The 26,447-nt window shown below is 35.4% G+C and overlaps 1 protein-coding gene across 2 annotated transcripts in view; it reads left to right on the top strand.

Moving 5' to 3' along the window:
• Positions 1 to 25,871, top strand: part of SPRED1 (sprouty related EVH1 domain containing 1) — a 137,182-nt gene extending 111,311 nt beyond the window's left edge. The window contains exons 5-7 of one of the 2 annotated variants that reach the window (XM_058738246.1): positions 4,143 to 4,295; positions 17,892 to 17,993; positions 20,685 to 25,871. In XM_058738246.1, coding sequence (XP_058594229.1) covers positions 4,143 to 4,295; positions 17,892 to 17,993; positions 20,685 to 21,335 — 906 coding nt within the window. In that variant the 3' untranslated portion in view covers positions 21,336 to 25,871. The remainder of the gene's footprint in view (positions 1 to 4,142; positions 4,296 to 17,891; positions 17,994 to 20,684) is intronic. The other variant, XM_058738247.1, reaches the window with a different exon arrangement.
• The last annotated feature ends 576 nt before the right edge of the window (positions 25,872 to 26,447 follow it).

Raw genomic sequence — 26,447 nt, 5'->3', positions numbered from 1 at the left:
TCTTTTTTGTTTAAAAATAGTACTACCATGCTTTGTATGTGTATCTATATGTACAGTCACTTTCTCAAAGAATTGTATTCCCACCAGTGCTGTAACAGTATACCTCTTTCTCCATACCCTTGCCAGCATAGAGTATTATTATCTATCTTTTCTAGTCTGTAAAAAAATTGGCATTATATTTTTATGGTTTTAATTAGGAATGAAGTTCAGTCTTTTCCTATATTTAATGCCCATTTTTCCCCTATGAAATAAAATTAAACTGTATCTTGTATGTCAGTGTTTTTTGGGAGTAGTGAGCCCATTTCTACAGATTCATGTAAATTATACTTCTTATGAAAGTGTTCCTCAGACAGTGCTGATTTTCTTCCCCTCTACTCTCTAGTATGTATAGGACCCCCTCCCCCAACAGAGCTTTGATAATTGGAAATCTTAGAAGGGTTATGAATAGAAAAGCCAATAGATGTGTATGAATACCCTTACCCACGGCTGGAAATGAGGAGATCAGTTAAAAGGTTACTGAAAAAGATAGCAAAAAAGAATATGGCTTGCATGAGAGAAATGGATTTGAAAGATAACCAGAAGGTGAACTTGGAAAAAATTGGGAAGAGTTTTTTTTAATTGACAAAAAGATATTTTGCATGAATCCAGAAGGGTTTGGGGCAAGTGTTGAAGAATGTCTCTCAGTTTGGTAGTTGAATTATTTAAATATTTAAATAATTATTAAATATTATTATTTAAATATTTTGATATTTTGATAGAATACATTTATATTTCAAAGCATTACAATTATATATCACAGACAAGGGAGAAAATATATACCTAGATTTTTAAGAGTAATTTTGGTCAACATAAAAGTAAACAAGCTCTAGAAACACTGAAAAATTACTCCTGATCATACTATCAAGGAGAGGTGTTAACATTCATCTTATATGCTTTTAATCTTTTATGGTTATGATAATACCATAAACAAAGTTTTATATATTGTCTTTTTAACACTAAACATTTCCCCATATAGTGGATATTGTTTGTAAGCGTAATTTCAAAATGGCCACTCCGTATTCCATTAAGTGGGCATACCATAATTTATATAACCATTTCCTCATTTTGGGACATTAGGGTTCCTTCTCCATTTAATGTTGAGAGTAATCTGAGATGGGGCACCTGGGTGGCTCAGTTGGTTAAGGGTCCAACTTCGGCTCAGGTTTGTGAGTTTGAGCCCTGCGTCAGTCTCTGTGCTGACTGCTCGGAGCCTAGAGCCTTGCTTCAATTGTCTCTTCTCTCTACCCCTCCCTCGCTCTCACTCTGTCTCTTTCTCTCTGAAAAGTAAAATAAACATTTAAGAATAAAGAAAGAAAAAAACTAATTCTGTGAAAAATACTTTGCGCCTAAAGCTTCTTCCATTTAGTACTTTTTTTTTTCTTTGCTGGATTCAAGAATTTGTCAAAACGTTGGGATGTTTTAAAAGATCTGATACATTTTACTAAAATTGCTTTTCAGAAATTATTCTTCCAGACTTTACTCCTGGGTGTGGAATCAGCAATGAATAAGAATTGCCATTTTACTTATCACCACTTTTTTTTTTTAACTTTGTCAGTATACATCTAAATTTATAACTTGCTGAAGGAGATATAATTAAGTAGTAGGAAAATACTGTTTAGGATTCTATAAAAATGTTTTAGTTTGTTTTTCACAATTCCTGGATAATGTGTTTCTTGTAGATTGTAGACTCTATTATCATACATTGAGGATTGGTGTGTGGGGGGGATTGTTTTTATCATATTAATTAAGCAGAAGATGCTTTAGTTACTTAATTATTTTATTAGCCAAGATCCATTTAGGTGTGTAGTTGTAAATTCAGTGTGTGATGTGAAATATATCTAGTTAGTAGGTTGATTTCAGCTCTTTGGGTAAACATTTTTAAGTAGAACTAAATCATTTGTTACCCAAACAATAAACACATTTTTATTTATTTAATATGAAATAATCAGCACTCTTTGTAGTTCCCTTTAAGAAATAAGTGTATTCTTAATCAAAATGAAATGTGTTACTGCTTAATTTGCAGAATATAAGCAGAATTAACCCAAGTCAAAAGTAAAATACTTGGGTTATATAACTATCTTATGTTTGTTCAGATATGGATTTTTCAGTAGGCTTTATTTTATTTTACAAATCTTAAATGACTCAATTAGATTGGAATTCAGTAAAAGCATCCTGATCCAAATAGTTGTCATCATTAGAAGCAAAATTACTTAATTACTACTGATATTATTCTACTGCCTCCTCTTCCTACTACTACAATAATAATTCAAGCTTGTGTATAGTTTTTAATATATTGAGTATCTCTGGTAACCCCAAAGTTACTAATACAAATCTACCCAATTTATAATAAAATAATAATTTAGAGAAGTTAGTTGCTTACATTTTATACCTTAGTTGGATGAGACAAGTTTACAACTTAGGCCCTTTATCTAAGCCTTCCCCCGACCCTTTATTTTCTTCTATTCAATTTGCTTATGATTTTGGAGAATTTTTTGGATCATTTATTTTCAGAACTGCCTGGAACATGTAATAAATATATTACTTGATTTTTTTTTTTTTTTACTGTTTCCAGTTTTGATCGTGCATTTTGATAGAATGTTTGCTGGCTAGTATTTAGCCAGCTCCTTTCCAATAATTAATTTAGCATTAACTGTCATAACACATTGGGACAACTATAATGAAAGTTAGCTAAAAAGAACCATTAACTGGGTTTGGCATACTTAGTTTTAAGTGGCAGTACATTCTTTTATATATATATATATATATATATATATATATATATATATATATATACACGCACACACATATATACATGTGTGTGTATATATATACGTATATACATGTATATATGTGTGTGTGTGTGTATATATATATATCTATATAGATATAGTATGTGTGTGTATCTGTGTGTATTTAATATGTATTTATTTTTGAGAGAGACAGAGGATCTGTCAACTCAGAGCTCAATGTGGGACTCAAACTCAGCTGAAGTTGGACACTTAACCAAATGAGCCACCCAGATGCCCTTCAAATACATTTTTAAAAGTTTAGTTGCTTACTCCCTGATAAAAGAATAGCTTTTAGTTTTCAGAACACTTTCACATATATTATCTCACTAAATCCTTGGCAATCCATATGATAAAATAGCAGAAGTATTAGAAGTATTTGGTAATTGAGAAAACAAAGTTCCATAGACATTAAATGTCACAAGGCTACTTTGTTCCAGAGTAAGGACTAGAATGTGCATTTATAAACTAAAATATCATAGATATTTTATGAATTTTACTGCCTAATTTTAGAGCACTAAATTTTTAAACCTTTTTTTTTTTAGAAAAATCTTTTAAAGGTTTATACCTTTAAGATTATTAGCCATATAGTGATTACTCTGAATTATTTTAGATTAACCCAATGAAAGTATTTCTGTCATTTTTATTTGGCTGTCACAATTTTTTCAAATAATTATACAATAACAGGGAAAGTAATGGCAAATAGTTATCTCATTTCTTTAAAAAAGAAACAAATTATTTTTTCTAAAATTTTAAAAGCCTGTTATTATAGACTCTCATTGAGCATATCCCCTACCTAAGTCTCATGTGCATGATTTGAGTCTTTCTAGATAATCAGCAAGTTCGGGCTAATTAATTCTTTCATTCATTCAGTAAGGTCATGGGATGTTGTTTTCTTTTGATCCGCTGTATAGTCCTTGGTACATGCTTTTTTCACAGGATAGTCCTTGGTACATGCTTTTTTCACTTGCAAAATAACACTTTTATTGATTTGTATCTTCTCTAACAATTTCTTCATTTTCTTTTCTTCATTTCTTTTCTTTTCTTCATTTTCTTTGTATGTTTATTACTTATTAAAAGCTTTGTTTTAATTGATTCTCTCTCTCTCTCTCTCTCTCTCTCTCATGGCATAGTTAGGCTTCTAGGTCGTCCTAAGTTATTTTCTGTAAGAAATCATTGTTTTAGTTTGGGGAATTGCCATTTATAGTGATGGTGGTGGTACTTAAGGATTTTCTAAACACTTGCTAGAGTGAACATTTCTTAGTTTGTTTTTCATATTTTGGCAACTAATGAATTTGGGGGATTATTTCCCATTAGGCAACTGAAGAGGATACTTCCAGTTCTCTAGTGAAAGATCATCTTTTCCAGCAAGAGACAGTTGTTACCAGTGAGCCTTATAGAATCTCAAGACCTTCTGCCTTTGAAGGTCTGGATGCCAGAAGAGTCTACTTACAAAGTCAAGCCAGTCAGGTGAGACCATTAAATATTTTTCAGTGTGTTATTCGTATGTTTAGAAATTGGATGTACTAGAGAAGGACTTTAAGACCATGTGCCTTTACCAGACAAAATAAACAACAGAAATCTAGGCAAATATGATTTAATTGAACCATAAATTTTACTTTACATTTTTTGATGACAAAGGTGAAAAGGGAAAATGTGTTAGTTACATTTTCATTATCTGAAGGAAAAGGCATTTTATCCTCTTGGGAAGCATATGTTTCCCTATCATTACTCTACATAGAACTTCTCAGATGAGAGATATTACGAAAAATAGTCCTGAGCAAACATACCTGTGGCAAATACACTGATGAGTTTCATAGAGTTATTTCTTGTAGCTTAACCTCAGATACTAATAATGTACTCCTAAATCAACTCAGAGAAAAGTGTTTCCTTTGGGTACTCCGTATACAGTCTTCTAATTTTTTCAGCTTGATCTAAAAATGAAACCTTAGTTATAGGATAGAACCCTATTTTTATGCCACTCACGAATGTTATTAAATCTGTCAGAAGACCATTCTTGACCCCATTTTTTTTAGTGATATGGACAGATGCTTTCATTCTTAAATAAGCATTTCTAACTGTTTCTCTGTGAACTCCTGTGGCTTAAACTATACCCAGTGTATGTGTACAAAATCAAAAGCCAATCAAAGTGATTTTTTTAATGTTTTAAAATATTTATTCTTCTTGATAGCTGTTTATAAGATGTATTAGTAACCAGTGGCATAGTGGCTATGCCTGAAGCCTACCCTGATTCTCATTTAAGAATTCCATTGTAACCTGAGGATCTCAAATCTGCAGCTTGTTTGGGAAGAAATTTGCATTGCATTTGCTCTTCTATTTGTCTAGAACACTTTTCCCCTAGATCTTCAGAGTTTGCTCCTCACGTTGTCACCTCTTTTGTGAACCCTTCCCTGGGTACTCTAAATAAATAAAATAGCAATCTGTTTTGTTTTGTTTTGCTTTGTTTTGAGGGGGAGAATCTTTTTTTTTTTAATTTTTTTTAACGTTTTATTCATTTTTGAGACAGAGAGAGACAGAGCATGAACGGGGGAGGGTCAGAGAGAGAGGGAGACACAGAATCTGAAACAGGCTCCAGGCTCTGAGCTGTCAGCACAGAACCCAACGCGGGGCTCGAACTCACGGACCGTGAGATCATGACCTGAGCCGAAGTTGGACGTTCAACTGACTGAGCCACCCAGGCACCCCGAGGGGGAGAATCTTAAGCAGGCTCTGTGCTGATTGTGGAGCTGTCATGGAGCATGATCCCACCACCCTGGGATCATGACCTGAGCCAAAATCGAGAGTCGGACACTCAACCGACTGAGCCACCCAGATGCCCCCAAATAGCAACTTTTCTATCACTATACCCTTACTCTGCTTTATTTTTCATGACACTTATCACTTCCTGACTTTATATATTTAATTTTTCTATTTGTAACTTTTTGTTTGTTCCACAATATGTTCAGGAACCTAGAAGTTTCTTAATAGAATGAGCATCTAGTTAACATTTGTTGAATAAAAGAATGAATAAATGCTAACAGCATCGCCTTGGAAGCAAATGATATTTGACTCAGTTTATTCCTAGTCTTAACACCCAGTATTGGGACCTTGATTAATTTAGGATCATTGGTTTTGCAAGGAACAAATCCATTCGCACTAATTTAAGGAAAGAGGACTTTATTTTAATGACTCAGTGGCATTTCTCAGAATTCCTTTTAAGAATAAGTACAGGGTAAGACTTTTGAGATGCTAGGCATTAAGTAGCTTCTCTCTTTCCCCATTCCTGCTCCCCCTGTACCCTATTCACACATACTCCACATAACCATTTATCTATGTTTCTCTTTATATATTTGTTTCATTCTTTTGCACAACGGTCTAGACTATTTGTTTCCTCGTTGATTAGTAGTATACTATGACTATCAATGTCAGGCTCAACCCTTTAGACTACATGACATTCCTATGTCCCTAACCAATTCCATATTCTTACAAGAAGGAAGCCAATTGGCTTGGCTTAGGGCAGGTTTATACATTCTATATAGCTCTCCATTCCAAGGTTACAGGATGGGCAGCCAGATTAGGCAGAGAGGAGATAAAATGGTGCACACTCCATCTAACACTGCCACTTTTGGACAGAGTTCTTGTTCTAGCCTATCATATAAACTTATGGCTTCCCTTTGAGGCATGTGCCAGATCCCAGTTTAACCATAATTATGGCTGTTTGGGAGGAGACTGAATACTAATCATGGCAACCTTTTGAGGAATGAGATGTTTCTTTCTGCCTCGTGTAAATTTTAAATTGTGAGTTTTACATTTCCTGCCTAAACTTGTTATTTTGCCACTTTCCAAAAGGTCTCTTTGCTTAATGGAACCACACTGGGCATTGGGGAAAAGTTGGATAGAATTTTCTACAACAATGGGTAAGATCTTGGGCTTTAGGCACAGGCAGATCTAGTTTTAAATTCTGGCCTTTTACTTTACTTACAGTTACAAAACTACTCAAGTTCTCCATCTTCCTGTTTCCTCAGATATAAATATCAACAAAAATAAAACTTATTTCCATAGTGTTATTCTAAGAGTTAAGGAAGATAATTCCCTCATATATACATTGATATGTATGTGACATATATGCATGTGATAAATGTTAGAGCACCTATGATGTGCCAGGCCCTATTCTAAGCCCTGAGAATAGCTGTGAACAAGAACGATATGAACTATAGCCTCATGAAGGATATAAATGCTAGTGAGGGAGATAGACAGTAAATAAGTTAAACCGGTAATATTTCAGGTATTAATAGTGCTGTGAAACAAAGTAATGGGAAAGTAATGGGAAATAGAATAGTAGGAATACAGAGGAGGACTTCTGCAGATCTGTAAGATGATTGGAAAAATCCTCTGGGCAGCTCTTTGTATGGAGATATGAATAATATCAAAATAGAACATAACAGTCATATGAAAATCCAGGGGTGAGGGGCTGGATATCCAAGCAGCAGCTTGGTATTTCAGAGAAACAGGCTGATATAGCTTAGTTCAGTGAGTAGAAGTGGTAATACACTACAAATTACCGTTAGAGAACTTGGCAGGGTTTGGATAGTGTAGGCTATTGGGAGGAGTTGGAATTTTGTTCTAGTTTCAGTGACAAGCAGTTGGAAGGCTTTTAATCTCTAATAAAGATCTCGTTTCATTTTGGAAACATTATGGCTTCTGTGTGGAGAATGGACAGTTGGAATGTGGTCATGAGTGGAATTAAGACCAATTTTGAAGGTTATTGTTTTCATCCAGTTAAAAGATTTTGGTGATTTGGACGAAATAGAAATGACGAGAAATGGTTAGGTAAGCGCAAATTCTGGAGGAAGAGCCAAAAAAGACTTGGTAATAGATTAGAGTCAAGAATGCCTTCTGAGTTTGAGGTGCAAGTAGTTGAGTGAGAGATGATGCCATATTCTGAGATAGAGAAGACTGGGGTGATTACCTCTGTCATCACCAGTGTAGTACCACGGCCCACTCCTGTAAGAGGACACAGAGTGGATGATTTGCCTAATGTAGGGGTTGTATGTTAGGACATGTAGGCTCTTATATTCTGAGTGATGTCTATCATGATTAAGTAAACTGTCATGATTATTTAGTGGTGGTAAAAGACATGTCTTGTCCTGACAGCTAAATTAAGTAGTAAAATAAAGTCAAGGAGAAGTAAATAAAAGCATTATTTTAAAAGGTGATTAAAATTAAAATTTTAAGATGAAATTTGAACCAGAAACTGAGAAATTGAGGCTAAAATTATGGTAAATATTTCTTAACCAGTGAAGAATAGATGGAGTACGAAGACAGATTTCCAAAATTTGTGTGGATTAGGAAATTAAAAGTGTAAAAGTTAAAAGAAAAGCAGCATAAAAAGGAAAACAGTAAAACAAGAACTCAAATCATTTAAAAGGGCTCAAATCTTAAAAGTATAGAGATGAGAGGAATAAACTAAGTCAAGAACAATGAAAAAAACTTTTCTAAACATGGTGATTTGAAATAGTGTAAACATAAAAGTTAAGAAAATATAATGGTAAGGGGTGCCTGGGTGGCTCAATTGGTTAAGCGTCTGACTTCGCCTCAGGTCATGATCTTGCAGTTCGTGGGTTCGAGCCCCGCGTCGGGCTCTATGCTGACAGCTCAGAGCCTGGAGCCTGCTTCAGATTCTGTCTCCCTCTCTCTCTGCCCCTCCCCCGCTCATGCTCTGTCTCTTTATGTCTCAAAAATAAATAAAGGTTAAAAAAAAAAAAAAAAAGGAAACTGGTAAGATACTGTTTCTAATTTTGCTCCTACCGCTCGTTTTTAATGTGGAATAGATGTAGCTGAGGGAATAGTTACTGCATGTTGTTTTGTTGTTTATTTATGCTAAACAGACCATCAAGTCTAACTGGCATGGAATCTGACCTCTGGAATCTTGAGTTCCTTGAAAAGGATGACATGTTTTCCTCAAGTAGAGAGCTGAGGAGACCCAGCAGAAGATCAGATCAGAACATTTCAATATTTCAGCCTTTGCCTCAGATTAGGACCAGTACTTGGCCAGTTCTCAGATGTATGTGCACACATACGCACACACAAAGATATGCTCTTGAGCATGTGTATTGTCTTTTGGAGAGAAGGGTATGCTAATAAGTCTGACTCGTGGGTTGTTGTGTTGATCTGGTTTAAGGACAAACCTAATTCCAGAGATAGCACCATAAACCTGTTAATTCATTTTGTTCTGAGTGAATTAAGCTCTCTGTAAACATTTGGCTTATTTGTGATCTCAATAACGGACTCTCTAAGATAAAGGTGAAATACTAGCAAACTTTAATGCTGTTAACAGTCCCAGTGGGAAAGAAAGGAAGGTTCCATGGCTACAGTAATTAAAGATTATAATTTCTTAATTCTCCAGGGTCTGTGGGTCACTCAAAATTGTTCTCAGCAAGTCACAGTAACAACATGGATTTTAAATATTTCCTGTGTAACTGAAGTTTTACTTTCCCCACTCAGCTCAGATTTTATAACTCCTTTCTTTCACTTTCATGGTGGCCATTTTTTCAAACACAAGGGTTTTGTCATCTCTTGCTTAGGTGTTTTTTTTTTTTTCCATCTCAGAAGAGAAGATTCTTGTTTCTTTGATAGTGTTTGTCTTAATTTGTTCTGTCAAACACGTGATTATCTGTTTCCCCAGTACCTACAACTGCAGTGTATACTGATACTCTCCATTTTTTCTCCTCTAATATCATGGTATATGAAGTAGGATAATGAAACCTGTTAGTATTTCTTACTCTTTTTTTTTTAAAACCTTTTAGTATTTCTGCCTGGTGTTTTTCATAAATAAAATCATTACTGAAAGCAATGCTCAAATTTATGAGAATCATTTTGCTTTTACTTTGGAAGGTGACTTTCATTCTAGTATTTCGGATTACTTGTTAAAGTGTTACATGTTTTTCATGTTTAATAATTTTATCTGGCCTTTGAAATTGTCTTAGGAAATCAAGAAGACTTGAGATTTTATATTCTTTTGATGCTTTGCTAAGTGCTTTTGATTCCAATATCTCATTTGAGCAGTAAATAAATAAGTAAATAAAGATGTTATCAGTGAAGGAATTCACGCATAGAATCATTAAGTACCTGAACAAAGTCACCACGTTAATATTTGTTAAATTATGAGAATTCTGAGGTTATTTACAAATGGTGTTTTTCCTCCTTCTGCCATCTTCTTGTCTCCTCTTCCTTTTTATTCTAGCTCAAGTTGGAAATATTTCATTTATGATAAGTAGGCAGCTTTATGTTACATTACATCTGATAAGTATGGCTTGTTAATCCTTATCATAGCTTGCCCCTACTATATGCTGAGTACTGTTTAAAGCACTTATATAACTCATTAATCTTCACAACAGTCACTACAGCAAGCTGCCTCATTAGGGGGATAGACATTATAGTTTATATACATGTTTTTTTCTAAGTTTACTATGAAATTTTAGAAGAAATGCACAAAAAATGTTATTAAAATATTGGTACAAGAAGGGAAAAAGTAATTTTAAGCCAGTTTTATTAAAAAGAGGCAAAAATAGAGGCTGAAAACAATTTGCATAGCTTTTCCAGGGATTTTTGGAATCAGAACCATCAGTCCAGAGTTATATTTCCTCCTCATCATCTAGGCATCCTAGGAAGCAGGATTGGAGAGATCCAATTTAACACTTTTAAATACAAAATACTTCCAACATCTTGAGTGATGGGTAGAAAAACTTACCAGTGGAGGAGAGAATGGATGTATGTACATCCTGAACTAGACCAGTGATTTCGTATAGTTGAACAGTGAGAAAAAATTTAGTGAATGTAACACAAAGTTACAAGAGACTGTTATTCATCATCTGAGACCCTGGGAATTTATTTGGCCTATCTTTTTTGGCTGAGGGAACTCTTTTGACTAATGGGAGGGAAAAGAACCGAGCGCTTCTCCCAAAATGCAATGATGATAGTGGTGGAGTGGTTAAAGAATGTAGTCACCACGTAGAAAAGTACAAAATGGTGCTAGATAACTGAAGAGAGGGAAGTAAACAACAGTTGGCAGGCAACTCTTAGCCTGGGGATTTTGAGTGTTAACATGGCTTCTGGAACCAGACTATTAGGGTCTGAATTCTAGCTGCTTTGCAACTTTTCCTTATATCTAAGATTGATGTGACCTAGAGAAAAAAAGGATGATGTTTAATGACTTTGTATAACTAGATATTTAATTATAAATTTGCTGATGTCAAAATAAGTGAACTCAGTTTATTAGGAACTAGAATGGTATGGGTATTCTTCTTCAAAGCTACACAGATACTAGCTATGCATTTAATAAATCTGGAAGTTTCTTAAGAGGAATAATGTACACTTGCATTTGTATAGTGGTACACCGTTTGTCCATTTGGGTGTCACCCAATAGGCTTCACAGGGTGAATTTCCCATATTATAGAATCTGGCCTTACACTTGCTGGTCAGAAACCTTTTTTGTCAAGATGGAGTCCTCTTTCACGGACTAAAATAATCAAGTTTAAGAAAATGATGTAGGGGCGCCTGAGTGGCTCAGTTAGTTAAGCATCCAACTCTGGATTTTTGGCTCAGGTCATAATCTCACGGTTTGTGAGTTCGAGCCCCACATCAGGCCCCACACTGTTAGCTTGGAATTCTCGGAATTCTCTCTCTCTGCCCCTTCCCAGCTCATTCTCTCTCTCTCTCTCTCTCTCTCTCTCTCTCTCTCTCTCTGTCTCTGTCTCTCTGTCTCTCTCTCTCAAATAAATAAACTTTAAAAAATGATACATAAAAAATCAGAATGTAAAAATTTTATCTAAGCCATCATGTGGACTGTAATACTAGTGGTAGTTTGTTTAGTACAATGTCTACATAAAATAGATCTTCATAAGATACTAGGTCATTGTCCAAAGCTTGCTTCATGAGTATGTGTTCAAGAGAGTACTTACATGCTTTGAATGTTTAATTGCTTTTGACTGGATAGGTTGATGGATCCTTTTCCACAGCCGGTCAGTCTTGCCAAAAGGTCTAGACTGCTTTCTTGCTGTCGAGAAATATGAAAAGTCTGAGATTTTACCCTAAAGGTTCAACCTTCTGGTTGCTTCCAGAAGACATAAGGCTGCTAGATCAGAGACAAGGGACATTGTTACTCACAGCACAATAAAGTAGCATGAGCTTCATGTTTGGGTTGGTCCCCTGGCGTTCCGAGTCCCATGGAGATGGTGCTGAGCTACTCAGGTGGATGAAGCACACTCAGTGGTTTTGCATTACAGCATTGGAACCCTGAACTTAGGGAACCCAAAGTCGTTTATAAAGGATGTTAAGTCTTGCCTGACTTTGCCAGGGAAAGAGATGGTGTCATAGTCATAGTAGATACTAAACAAACCTAACTAAAAAGGGAAGGCACTTACCTTTCAAGGGCTTCACCTTACGTACATCTTTGCAAAGATAGTCTGAAACAAAGGCAAAACGTGCCTTTCCTCACTAGATCTACAGAAATGAGACCTATGGAGAGTTGTTACCTAACACTAGCTTAAAAAACACGAGGTTTGGGGGCACCTGGGTGGCTCAGTCAGTTATGGTATCATAGGTTTTTGTTTTTGTTTTTTACTGCCCTAAAAATTCTCTGCGTTCTGCCTATTCATATCTCTTCCACCCCTGCCAAAGCACAACTCTTGGCAGTCACTTAAATTTTTATTACCTTTATAGGTTCACTTTATCAGAAAGTCATAAAGTATATATATAGCCTTTTCAGATTGTTTTCACTTTGGTTTCCTTCATGTAGTAGTAATGCATGTAAACTTCTTTGTCTTCTTTTTTTTTTTTTTTTTTTGAATACTGACTAATATTCTCTTGTTTGGGTATATACCACACTTTATGTTCATCTACAGAGGGACATTTTGGTTGCTTCCAAGGTTTAGCAATTATGAATAAAGCAGCTAACAACATTTGTGTGCAATTTTTTGCATGGACATAAGTTTTTTAATCTTTTGGGTAGGAAGGAGTGCAATTGCTGGATCATATGGGAAGAGTATGTTTAGTGTTATAAGAGATTGCCAAATTGTCTTCTAAAGTAGCTGCACCATTTTTAATTCCCACCAGCAGTCAATAAGGATTCCCTGTTGCTCTGCATCCCATCCTCCCCAGGATTTAGTGTTGTCAGTGTTCTCGATATTAGCCATTCTACTACTTGTGTAGTGGTATCTCCTTGTTTTAATTTGCATTTCCTTGATGACTTACGGTATGTAGCATCTTTTCATTTGCTGTTTTTCCATTTGTGTATTTTCCATGGTGAATATATTGAGATCTTTGGCTCATTTTTTAAATTGGGTTGTTTCATTATTATTGGTTTTTGAGAATTTTTATTGTTGGTCTTATTTAAAAATTTTTTTTATGTTTATTCATTTTTGAAAGACAGAGAGAGACAGAGCACAAACAGGGGTGGGGCGGAGAGAGGGGGACACAGAATATGAAGCACGCTCCAGGCTCTGAGCTGTCAGCATAGAGTCCGACGCAGGACTTGAACTCCCAAACCATGAGATCATGACCTGACCCGAAGTCAGACGCTCAACCAACTGAGCCACCCAGGCACCCCTTTATTGTTGGTTTTTAAGACTTCTTTGTATATTTTGGATAACGTTCCTTTATCAGATATCTTTTATAAATATTCTCTCCCAGTGTATGACTTGCCTTCTCATTCTTTTGACACTGTATCTTGCACAGCAGAAGGTTTTAATTTTAATGAAGTCCAGCTTGTCAGTTCTTTCTTTCATGGATTGTGCCTTTGGTGTTGTATTTTAAAGTCCTTGCCATTTACCAAAGTCATCTGTAACGTATCACTGATCTATTCTTTTGTCAATTCCACACTGTCTTAATTAATGTAACCTTGAAGTCAGGTAATGTCAGTCCTCCAGCTTTTTTCTCCTTCAATATTGTGTTGGCTCTTCTGGGTCTTTTGGCTCTTTCTGTAAACTTTGAATCAGTTGTCTGTATCCACAAAATAACTTGCTGGTGTTTTAATTGGGATTGCATTGAATCTGTAGACTAATTTGAGAAGAACTGATATCTTGACAGTATTGAGTCTTCCAATCCATGAATGTGGATATCTCTACATTTATTATTGATTTTGTTCATCAGTGTTTTATAGTTTCCTCATAACAGATCTTATACATATTTTGTTAGATTTATACCTAAGATTTTCATTTTCAGGAGTGCTAATATGAATGGTACTGCATTTTTAATGTCAAACTCCACATGTGTTTATTGTTCATATATGGGAAAGTGATTGGCTTTTATGTATAAATTTTGTATCCTGCAACCTTGCTATAATTGCTTATTAGTTTAGTTCTGGGAGTTATTTTATCAATTCTTTCAGATTTTCTGCATACATGATTATACCTTCTGTGAACAAGGACAGTTTTATTTCTTCCTTCTCAGTCTGTATACCTTTTAATTCTTTTTCTTTTCTTATTGCATTAGCTAGAAACTCTAGGTTTGGATTTAATCTTTTTCTAGTTTTCTAAGGTGGAAACGTAGATTATTGATTTTAGATCTTTCTTTTCTAATATACTCATTTGATGCTGTAAATTTCCCTCTAAGCACAACCTTCACTGTATTCTACAATTTTCATTTCCATTTAGTTCAAAATACTTAATTTTTAAAAACTTCTTTGATCTGTGTTAATTTGGAAGTGTTGTTTTGTTAAATCTCCACATATTTGGAGATTTTTCACTTATCCTTCTATTATTGATATCTAATTTATTTCTTTTGTGGTCTGAGAGCAGACATTATATAATTTGTATTCTTTTAAATTTATTGAAGTCTGCTTTGTGGCCCAGAATGTGGTCTGTATTGGTTAATGTTCATGTGAACTTGAGAAAATATTTTGCTGTTGTTAAATAGTCTGTAGATGTCACTTATATTCATATGATTGATGGTGTGGAGTTCAACCAGGTCCTTACTGATTTTCTGCCTATTGGATCTGTCCATTTCTGACAGAGGGGTGTTAAAGTCTCCAGCTGTGATAATAAGTATGTCTCTTTCTCCTTGCAGTTCTGTCAGTTTTTGTCTTGTGTAATATAATGCTCTGTTCTTAAGCACGTACACATTAAGGATTGCTAGGTCTTCTTAGAAAATTAATCTTCTATCATTATGTAATGCCCTTCTTTATCACCACCAACTTTTCTTGCTTTGAGGTCAGCTGTGTCTGAAATTAATTAAATAGGCTTTCTTTTGATTAGTGTTAGCATAGTATATTTTTCTCCATCTCTTTACCTTTACTCTGTAAGTACGTTTCTTATAGACAACACATAGTTGGGTCTTTTTTATTTTCTCTGACAGTCTCTGTTGTTTAATTGGTGCGTTTAGGGCATTAACATTCAAAGTGATTATTGATACAGCAGAATTAATATCTACCATATTTTTTTAAATTTTTTTTTTTTTAACATTTATTTTTGAGACAGAGAGAGACAGAGCATGAACAGGGGAGGGGCAGAGAGAGGGAGACACAGAATCCGAAGCAGGCTCCAGGCTCTGAGCTGTCAGCACAGAGCCTGATGCGGGGCTCGAACTCACGGACCGTGAGATCATGACCTGAGCCGAAGTCGGACGCTTAACCGACCAAGCCACCCAGGCACCCCTCTACCATATTTTTTATAGTTTTCTATTTGTTGCCCTTTTTCTCTGTTTCTGTTTTTGTCTTTCATTTATTTTCTGTCTTTGTGGTTTAATTCAACATTTTATATGGTTTCGTTTTCTCTCCTTTTTGGCATATAAGTGACATTTGTTTGTCTGTTTTATCTTTTTTTTTTGTAGTTATCCTGAGATTTGCATTATACCTTTACAACTAACCTGTGTCCATTTTCAAAGAACACTAAATTACTTTACAGATCTTGCAGTTACCTTATAATAACAAAATAATCCCAATTCCTCCTTCCCATCTCTTGTATCATTGCCATTCATTTCCCTTTATATATGTAAATATATATATATATACACACACACACATAATCATACATGATTGAATACATTGTTACCATTTTTATTTTTTTTAATTAAAAAAAATTTTTTTTTTAACATTTATTTATTTTTGAGACAGAGACAGAGCATGAACGGGGGAGGGTCAGAGAGAGGGAGACACAGAATCTGAAACAGGCTCCAGGCTCTGAGCTGTCAGCACAGAGCCCAACACAGGGCTTGAACTCACGGACCGCGAGATCATGACCTGGGCCAAAGTCGGCCGCTTAACCGACTGAGCCACCCAGGTGCCCCCATTGTTACCATTTTTAAACAACTGTTCTCTGTTAGCTCAATTAAGAATAAGAAAAATTAAAACTTTATTTTATTTTCACCTATTCCTTCTTCAGTATTCCTTTATTCTTACGTAGATCTGAGTTTCTGATCTGTATTATTTCCCTTCTCTCTAAAGAACCTCATAACATTCCTTGTAAGGCAAGTCTACTGGCAACAAATTTCTTCAGTTTTTGTTTGCCTGAGAAAGTCTTTATCTCTTTTGAAGGATTTTAGTTTTTTGTAGGGTACAGCATTCTAGGTTGGCAGGTTGTTTCTTTCACCACTTTAAATCTTTGACTCCATTGCCTTCTTGCTTGCATGATTTCGAAGAAGAGGGCAGATGTGATTCTTTGTCCCTCTGTAAGTCAGGAATTTTTCCTTTGGTCATTTTTCAGGACTTTTTCTTATCTTTGAGTTTTTATAGTTTGAAAATGGTATGGTTAGGTGTAGTGGGGGAGAGGGCGTGGCATTTATCCTGCATGGTATTTTCAGAGTTTCCTGGATCTGTGGTTTGGTGTCTAACATCAATATGGGTAAATTCTCAGTCATTACTATTTCAAATAGCTCAGAGATTCTTTCTTCAATCCTGTCCAGTCTAATAAGTCCCGCAAAGGCATTCTTCATTTCTCTTAGTGTTTGTGATCTCTAGCATTTCTTTTTGGTTCCTTATTAAGATTTCTATCTCTTTGCTTGTATTGCTCATTTGTTCTTGCGTGCTATCCATTAGAGCTTTTAGCATATTATTCATAGTTGTTTTAAATTCCTAGTCTTCTAATTCCAAATCCCTGCTGTGTCTCATTCTGGTGCTTGTTCTATCTCTTCAGATTGTTTTTGTCTTTCAGTATGTTTGGTAATTTTGTTCTTTATAGCTAATAGCTGGACATGATGTACTGGGTAAAAGGAACTGCTGTAAATAGATCTTTAGTATGTGGTGGTGAGGTATGGGGGGACGGGGAGCATTCTGTAGTCCTATGAATAGGTCTCAGTCTTTTAGAATGAGCCTATGCTTCTGGTCTGTGAACTCCACCAATATTTGTCAGTTTTTTCTAACTTCTTAGTTGGGTTAGATGGTTAGAGTTGACTAGAGTTGGCTATTTCCCCTCTCCTAGGTCAGATATGCTCTGATAATATCCCAGTAGGTCAGGCGCTGGTTAACTAGTTTCTCCTGAGGGCAGACCTTGGGAGTTTTCTGGCATAGTTCAGAAGTGGTTCCTTTCCCCCTCCACCTGCTGGAAGCATGCAGGAATTTTTCTGATATTTACTGGCTGAGCTCCGGGAGGTAAACTCCCAAAAGTGTGGGGCTTCACTATGAGCAGGTCCACCTCAGCACTCATTTCTGCAGCAATTCTGCTCATGAGTTTGTTCTGGTGAGCTGTGACTCCCATTATTTTCCCATCTCTCCAGTATTGGGGGTGGTGGTTTGCACCGTGTCCTCCTCTCTCTTACAGATCTGAGACGAATTGGTGCTATTTTTTCTATTCAGTTGCTTACTTGTTAGAACAGAGTGGTGTTTACTAAGTTCCTCACATGTAGAACCAGAAACCAGAAGTTCGTGTTACTTTTGAAATTAAAATTTAAATGTATAAGGAAAGACCTAAGTTCAAATAATCAATAGGATGATTCAAATAATGCTCTTTATTACAACCATTTTGAAAAGCTTCACTGCTAATAGGTTATGAAACTTTGGAATACACACTGTATGGTTTTATTAAAAATAAGAAATACATTCTCTGGTCACTTAAGTAGAAATTGTTTGTATTTTAGATAACATTCAGTCATCCGGGCCTAGACATTCAGGGCAGAAGTATAGAATATGTACAACGGCAAATATCCAAGGAATGTGGAAGCCTAAAGTCCCAAAATAGGGTAAGTAATCTTAGCTTATCTCCTATTGTGGGATACAACTAATTAACACATAAGTGAAATTTTTTAGTCCTTTTAATTCTCCATGTAGCTGAATTATACTAGAAAATCTTTTGTGTGTTAATTTGCTACATGCATGTTTATAGAACACTATTACTTAAATTCCATCCAAATTTCTGGTTTGACTCTAGGAATTGCCACTGTGTATTTATCACTGGATAAAGCCAAGAGAAATTGTGTGTTGTTAATTTAATGGACTGTATCCATCATTCCACCGTTAGCCCAGACCTGGAGGGTTTTTTAGCCCCGGTTCCAAATATCTTGAGAATGGAAGTTTGTCTCAACCTGAGTCAGGTGCTTACCTGTAGATGGTCACTGTGTCCAGGGACTGGGCATAGGCATAGGAGAAACAAATGTGACTACTAGAATCTAGCCCACTTATATAGGTAAAGGAAAAGGTCATTTTGATTTAGACACCATTTGATTTATCCCCAGAAAGATTTAACCTGCTCCCTGGCCTCAGGAAGATAATCTACCCAGAAAGGAGGAGGAGAGAGTGAGAATAAGTAGGTGTGGGTGTCCTGTGTTTCAAGTGACTCGTATAACCAAGCTATATACATGTATGTCTTTGTATTCGTTTGCTAGGGCTATCATAACAAAATTGACTGAGTGGCTTGAAAAACAAATACTGATTTTCTCGTAGTTCTGGAAACTGGAAGTCCAAAATGAAGATGTTGGCACATTTGGTTTCTTCCCAGCCTTCTCTTTCTGTACCTTTTGGCTGTGTCCTCACATGGTCTTTTGTACACCCACACATCTCTGGTGCCTCCTCTCCCTGTATGTCCAAATTTCCTTTCTTAGAAGGATACCAGTCAGATTGGATTAAGACCCACCTTAATTAAGGATCTATTTTAATGTAATCACCTTTTAAAGGCCCTGCATCCAAATGTAGTCACATTGTGAAGTACTGGGGGTTGAGGTCTCGGCATATGAATTTTGAGAGTGCACAAGTAGCCCATAACATTGCACACTCTGGTTCCTCACATTCATCCCATTACAACAGCCCAAAAGTCTGAACCCCTTGTAGCGTCAATTCTAAATCCTAGATCTTGTCTAAGTCAAGTATGGGTGAGACTCAAGGTATGATTCGTCCTAAGGCAGAATTCCTCTCTACCTGTAAAACAAGACACCTGTAAAACAAGACACAAATTACCTGCTTCCAAAATACCATGATGGAAAAGGCATACAATAGATACTTCTTTTGAAAAGTGGTAAATTTTAGAAAGAAGAAAGCAGTCATGTGTCCTAAGCAAGTCTAAAACCTGGCAGGGCAAATTCTGTGAGATTTTAAGGTGTGAAAATAATCCTCTTAGGCTTTGGCTCAATGCTTTGACCTATGTGCCTACCACAGTGGTGACCCCATCTCCTTGGCAGTGTGTGATAAACTCATACCAAAGGCTCTAGGTTTCCTGGCCCACTGCAACTGAGGAATTGGCTTTGCCATATGGAATTGAGGAGAGAGACTTACCTTTGGGGTCATTCTTCCCTTTTTTTAAAGGATAACACATGTTTTCAGTTAGATAGCTGTATTTGCCAGTCCTGTAAATCCTTGATGTCCAGTAGCCTTTCTTCATTTCATCCTACCTCTCTTCCCTTTAGTCCAACATGGCAGCATTTCAGTTGAGATGGTTGGTTGGATTTGGCAATCACACCCATAATCTCTTTATTATGTGATGGATCAGCATACCTTTGCATGCTTTCTAAATTTTTGCACTATCCATAGGCTGAGAATTTTCTGACTCTTCAAGATCTGCCTTCTTTTTGCTTCAAAATTTCTATTTCAATTTATCCCTTTCCTCTTACATTTTGCTGTTAGCAGCAAGGAGTAACTAGGCACCTTCAGCACTTTGCTTAGGAATCTCTGCTAAATATCCAAGTCTATCACTCACAAGTTCTATATTCCGCAAAACACTAACGTACAATCCATCCACATTCTTCACCCAATTTGTAACATGGATCGCCTTTCCCCAGTGTCCAATAATGTGTTCTTCATTTCCGTCTGAGCCTTCACCAGAAGCATGTTTGACGGCCATATTTCAACCAACAGTCTGTTCAAGGCTTTTTGTAACATACACCTCAAAACTTTTAGCCTTTACCCATTACCCAGTTCCAAAGGCATTTCCACATTTTTAGGTATTTGTTAACAACAACACTCCAATTCTTGGTACTAAAATTTATATGAGTCAGGGTTCTCCAGAGAAACGGAACCAACTAGTTGTGTTATGTACACACAGAGAGATTTATTTTAGGGAATTGGCTCATGCAATAGTGGAGGTACATATGCAAAATATGCAGGTAGGCTATCAGGCTTGAGACCCAGGGAAGAGTTGCAGTCCCCATCTAAAGGTAGAATTCTGCTAGGGGAATTCCATCTTGCTTGGGCGGGGCGAGGCAGGGGGCAGTGGTCAGCATTTATACTATTAAGGCCTTCAGCTAATTGGTGAGGTCTGCCTATGCCCTGGAAGATAATCTGTTTCCCTCATAGTCCACCAATTTAAAGATTAATCTCATCCAAGAAACATAAACATCCAAAATAATGTTTGATCAAATATTTGGGCACGCAGCCTAGCCAAATTGACATATAAAATTAACCTTCACAGTTATTACTGCAGTTTTCATCTCTTTCCTTTTTAGGTCCCTTTGAAATCAATCCGACATGTCAGCTTTCAAGATGAGGATGAGATTGTCAGGATAAACCCTCGAGATATCTTAATACGTCGTTATGCAGACTACAGACATCCTGACATGTGGAAAAATGACTTAGAGAGAGATGATACTGATTCCAGTATTCAATTTTCTAAACCAGACAGTAAAAAATCAGACTATCTGTACTCTTGTGGGGATGAGACTAAGTTAAGTTCACTCAAAGACTCTGTGGTATTTAAGGCACAGCCTTCCTCATTAAAATTTAAGAAGTCAAAACGAAGAAAAGAAGATGGTGAACGTTCCCGCTGCGTATACTGCCAGGAAAGGTTTAATCATGAAGAAAATGGCAGGGGAAAATGTCAGGATGCTCCAGACCCTATTAAAAGATGCATATATCAAGTTAGTTGCATGCTCTGTGCAGAGAGCATGTTATATCATTGTATGTCAGACTCAGAGGGAGATTTTTCTGATCCCTGTTCATGTGACACTAGTGATGACAAGTTCTGCTTACGATGGTTAGCCCTAGTAGCTTTGTCTTTCATTGTACCATGTATGTGCTGCTATGTCCCTTTGAGAATGTGCCATCGTTGTGGTGAGGCGTGTGGGTGCTGTGGCGGGAAACATAAAGCTGCTGGATGAAAGGATCCAGTGCCAAAATGAGCTTAAAATCTTTGTTTCCAGGAATTAGCTAACTTGGATTTGTGGAAACTTTTGGCAAGCAATATGAAATCTTGCCTGGTAATCATTGGGGCCACACGTGGAGGAAGCAGAACTTGTCAGTTCTTGGCATTTCACAAATGCTAGCCATGCCTAACTTTTTCCCTTGAGTGCATGGCATGTTTTGTTACAGGTTGTAAAGAGTATCTGCAAAAGGAAACTATTTCTGGTTATTGGGTATAAAAAGTGAGCATAAAATATCCAACTAAAAGGGATTAATTTTTGGCATTTTTGTATATTTATGCATTAGGTGATGGGACTTTTAAAGGTTTGAATTCATTAAGACATGAACTAAAAGTGCACTAGGGGACAGTTGATTTCAATCTAAGAAAAGTTAACACTTGGGAATTGTAAGAAGTAAAACAAGTACAACTAAATCATTTATTAGTTGTTTTTTGAAAGCAGTTTTATGTATAAATAACAAATGTTTATATTTAACTAAATATAAGGTACGAATTATCACATATTAAACTTTTCTTCCCCTTCCTAGTTCTGAAGTAGATGTACATATATCTACTGTCACATTCCATTATATTTTGAATATTTTACTCATCTAGTTAATAACGTTTTTATTCCATGTGAATGATTTGATATTTTTTTCATCCTCATTTCCCTTGGCTACAGTTTATATTGAGTTATATCTGTACATTCTGGTAATCTAAAATCTTTAAAAATATTCTAATAGGCTTGAGTGACCAATTTTTTTTTAAAGCACAGATGTAATTGTCTAATGTTCTGATGGGAACGTAACACTTATTTTTATATAAAAAGAGACTGAGTAAACATTATAGAAAAAAGTGAGTTTTGGGATTGTTTTGTTTTGTTGTGGTATTCAACCAGCAAGTTGTTTTCTTTCAGAGTTTTCCTCCTTCAAAAAATCATATTGCATTTACAAATGTTTTACAAGGCAAAAAGTGTAACTGGATAGTTAATATAAAAGTTTCCTCCTGAGATCTCCACTTAACTCTGCTAAACTAGAATATGTTCAGCTGTGTTACTAATTTTTTAACTTAATTCTCATTGCTTATTATTTGCGTAAGAGTAACTTTTCCCAGTTGCATTTTATTTTATTTAAACTGGCCTAAAAGCAAAATTATTATATGTTAAAGTATATACTGAACTATCCCAGGGAAGTATTTAATCCAACATTGTGAATGAAATATCTTGTACATATAATTTTATTTCTTTTGCAGAGCATTGTATTACTGGATGTTTTATTTACAAAGTAGTTGGATAAATGTTCCAACAAATTGTTGAAAGTGGTTGGGGTCAATTTGGGTTTTTTGGGTTTTGTTTTTGGTGGGTTTTTTTTGTTTGGTTTGGTTTCATTTCGTTTTGTTTGTTTGTTTGTTTGTTTTTTTGGTTTTTTTTTGGTCTTTTTAAGTGTTACATTAAAACTCTAACAAAGTAAAGGGTTCTTTAAGAACATTCCCTTAGAGGGATAGAGTTGAGAAGTGTGCCTTTTTTTTAATGGCTTGAAGTTTCAGAAGTGATAGAAATTAAAATCACACTACCATTTGAAGCTCATTTCTATGCAGGTTTTAAAATGTCATTTATGTATCATTCTTTTTACATATCACACTTAAGCTTGTGTTCACTTTCTTCTTTTGCCCCAGATCAAACTGAACAATGTATATAACACTATCTGTCTGTAAAATACTTTTTTTTAAGAAAGCATTTATATTTATATGACAGCTTGAACTGACAACATTGTGTATATAGATCATCTTGAAGTATTATTTCACATTGAAAAGAAGAAAAATATATTGATAACTATAGATGTTATGAAGAAGAGGTTATTTCTAGTTTTGTACTAAAAATCAATTGGATGAACTAAATCCAAAATATGACACTGTAGCAGCCGTTTTAAGACTTATTTTTACTGTTTATATATTTGAACACTGCTACACCAGATGATCTTCATCCCTGAAGTTTTCAGCTAAACTTGGTTTCCTAGAATAGACTGTTAACTTTCAAAATTACTTTTTATTGGTGAAATGGAAATACTCGTTTTCCTTGTGAATGAATTTTCATATTTGTAAGTGCTGAATTTATAATTCAGGTTTGAGCAAGGTGTGAATAACTGAAGAAAATAACTTGCTGGCTATATAGGAAAATGCTGTGGAAATGAACTGTGTATATACTTCTGGGAAGAACAATTTTAATCATTTCTTCTGTTAAGCACTAATCAGTATAGTGCAACTCCTGGTTCTGTACTGTATTTTATATGCAACATATATGCTTTAATATTTTAATGTCTGTGCATTAATATTTTCAACTTGTTTAACCACTTTGCTGCTAAGATTTCGCCATCCCATTCCCATTTTTTCCTTTACCATTTTAAACAAGTTTCTTCATTAAAAACTACGGTGATGAAATGGTTTTTATTTCCCCTTGGATTTTCATAGTTAACACACTCAGATTCCAAACTGGTCTAGAAAACTAACGAAATATAGTGCTATCTGAATCCCTATGTGGGAATATTCTCTTGAGTAAATTCTCATTATGTGGGGAGTAAAAAGGATAGTCTGAGTTTCTCATTCTTGACGTGTATCGGTAAGTTCAGGAACATCTTCTCCTTCTGCCTACAGACCTGGTACTGCCAAATGGCTTTTCCTCGGAAACCTTTCTCTTTGAATCTGGTAGTAGAAGCAAATGGCTTCATAGAACAACTCAAGTAACAGTAAATACTGAAAATGAAATCATCTGGATGGCATAATAAGAAAGACTTTGGTCTGATGGCTTGTTGTGTTCAGAGTTGATAACTCTTAAATGATTTTTCTCCTGCCTTGACAGGAGAATCCTTTGATTTTTGAAGAAATAGGAGGTATGGGACTTCAGCACCACCTACTGGATGATTTATAGACCAGAGACCTGAGGTGGCAATCAGGATCTGACAGGGTTCATCACTACTACCAATAAAAAAGGGCTATTTAAGCAGTGGCCACCTCCAAAGGGAGAAAACAAGAGTAAGAAATAGCTCAAAGGAACTGTAAATTGAATCTTTCCTCTAATGTGTCTGGTTGGTCACTGAAAGATTTTAAGCACTTTTTTCTTACATAACCTGTCTTAAAATATTTACTGATATTCAGAACTGGCAATCAAACATAATGGATGTGCCGAAGCATTTGCAAAACCAATTCTTTTAACTTGCAAAAGCCATTACCAAAATGGTATTCTAATTTTCCTCCCATTACCAGTCAGGGAGAGTTTTTTTAAAGAAAATAATGAACGTCACCTGTATTTCATCATGATAACTTCAGAGAGTGTGTGTATGTCTCTGGGATGATGTTGGGACAGGGGTTAAAGTTTAGGGGGGGAAACTTGAAACTACCTATTTTCATTGGTTATTCAGCAGTGCCTAAAATGAACTTTTGAAGTAATATAAATGCACTTTCAACTCATGTGTATAGTGCCATCTGATATGTTGGGTAAGTCTTTCTTTTTCTTTTTTCTCCCCAACCCCTTGATTGAATGCCACAGAGATGTTTTCTAATATCCGTGTAGGTCTTCAAAGTACAGGAAACACGTACTTTCCTCTAGATGGGCAATTCAAAGGCTGTTTCTTTTTTTTTTTGAAATTTACTTAGACTTTGTGATTACACTTTGGAATATATGTATAAGTTTGGGTTTTTAATTTTAGCCCAAAGATATATTAGACAAGTGTAACATTTTTCTACATGTAACTTTGAAAACTTTATTTACCTAGAAAACAGATCCTTCACTAAATATTCTCATTCTTAATTTGACCTCCAGGTTCACATTTCTAAGGATAAAGGAAAGCACTAGAAACTTGCATTGTTGTTGCACTTAAAAAAAATTGGTCTATAAACCATGGTAATAATAGTACCATCAGGTGTTTTGCAGTGAGTCAAAACCGTAAGAAACCACAACCTGAGGTGATTTATATAAACCAAAAAAAAAAAAAAAAAAACAAAAAAACCCACAAAAAACAAAAAAGGGCTTTAAGGTATTAAGGTACTGTTTGTCTAGCAGCCAGGTGGTTATAAAACTTTCATATGCTTTGATACACTGATGTTAGCCATTGTTCCTGAAAGCTCCTTAAATTGCATAAGTTGCTAGTTTTGAAACTTCTCAAGAATAATCTAGTTGAAAAACCTTTGTATTAAAGATACACATAGATTTTTGTGAACATTGCCGGTATGTAGTGTCATTGCTTTCTATTCTTGACCTCAAAAGTGCCTCACTTGTATATTACTTCCATTAAAAGCTTGACTGCATTCTTTCTAATAAGCAATGAAAACTTGTTTAACTCCTGTCATAATGTATCTCCTTAGATATAGTTGCTTAGCTTGATAGTTTGGATATATAATGTAAATATGCATATATAAGTTTGTAACTGTTTTTGTTACATCATACCCATGTAATTGGACATATCAGATGATATCATAAGAATTTGTTTTAATTACCTGATTAAACCTATCATGAAATACAAAAGGACTTTTTCTTACTCTTCCAGAGGATATCAAAGTATCACATAAGAGATCATAATTACTCAAAGAGAAAGCAATAGAAATGAGCTTTTTTTAAAAAAATCATTTTTAAGGTATATTTTTAACTGAAAACTCATGTATATAGTTCATCTTACTGACATTTATTCATCCTTGATTGTATCCAGATTTGTTATGGTCTGTTACCTATAAGTAGGTAAACACAGTAAATACAAATAATATTTATTGGTTTGGGAACATGTTACCACTAAATCTGGATGAAATGATAATCTCAGAATGATATATGGGAAATTTTTAACCCAAAACTGCTTTATTGTGTGCCCTACTCGGTTTCAGAGTTTCATTTGTAATATAAACAAAATACTAATCTAGATTAAAAATTAGGACAGTGCTCAAAAATCATAGCTTATTTCAACACCAGAATAACTTTTGGATTACTGTGTTACAGTTGTATTTGCTTGAAGAATCAACAATTAACTGTTTACCATGAATTATGAAGTATAGTCTCCTGTGCTTATTTTCAGGTTTTCAGAAATGTGCTTTACATTCTTCACAATCAAGT

Source organism: Neofelis nebulosa, chromosome 7, assembly GCF_028018385.1.
Source record: "Neofelis nebulosa isolate mNeoNeb1 chromosome 7, mNeoNeb1.pri, whole genome shotgun sequence".
NCBI lineage: Eukaryota > Metazoa > Chordata > Mammalia > Carnivora > Felidae > Neofelis > Neofelis nebulosa.
The sequence above is the reverse complement of the archived record's forward strand: the minus strand, read 5'-3'. Positions and strand labels throughout refer to the sequence as shown.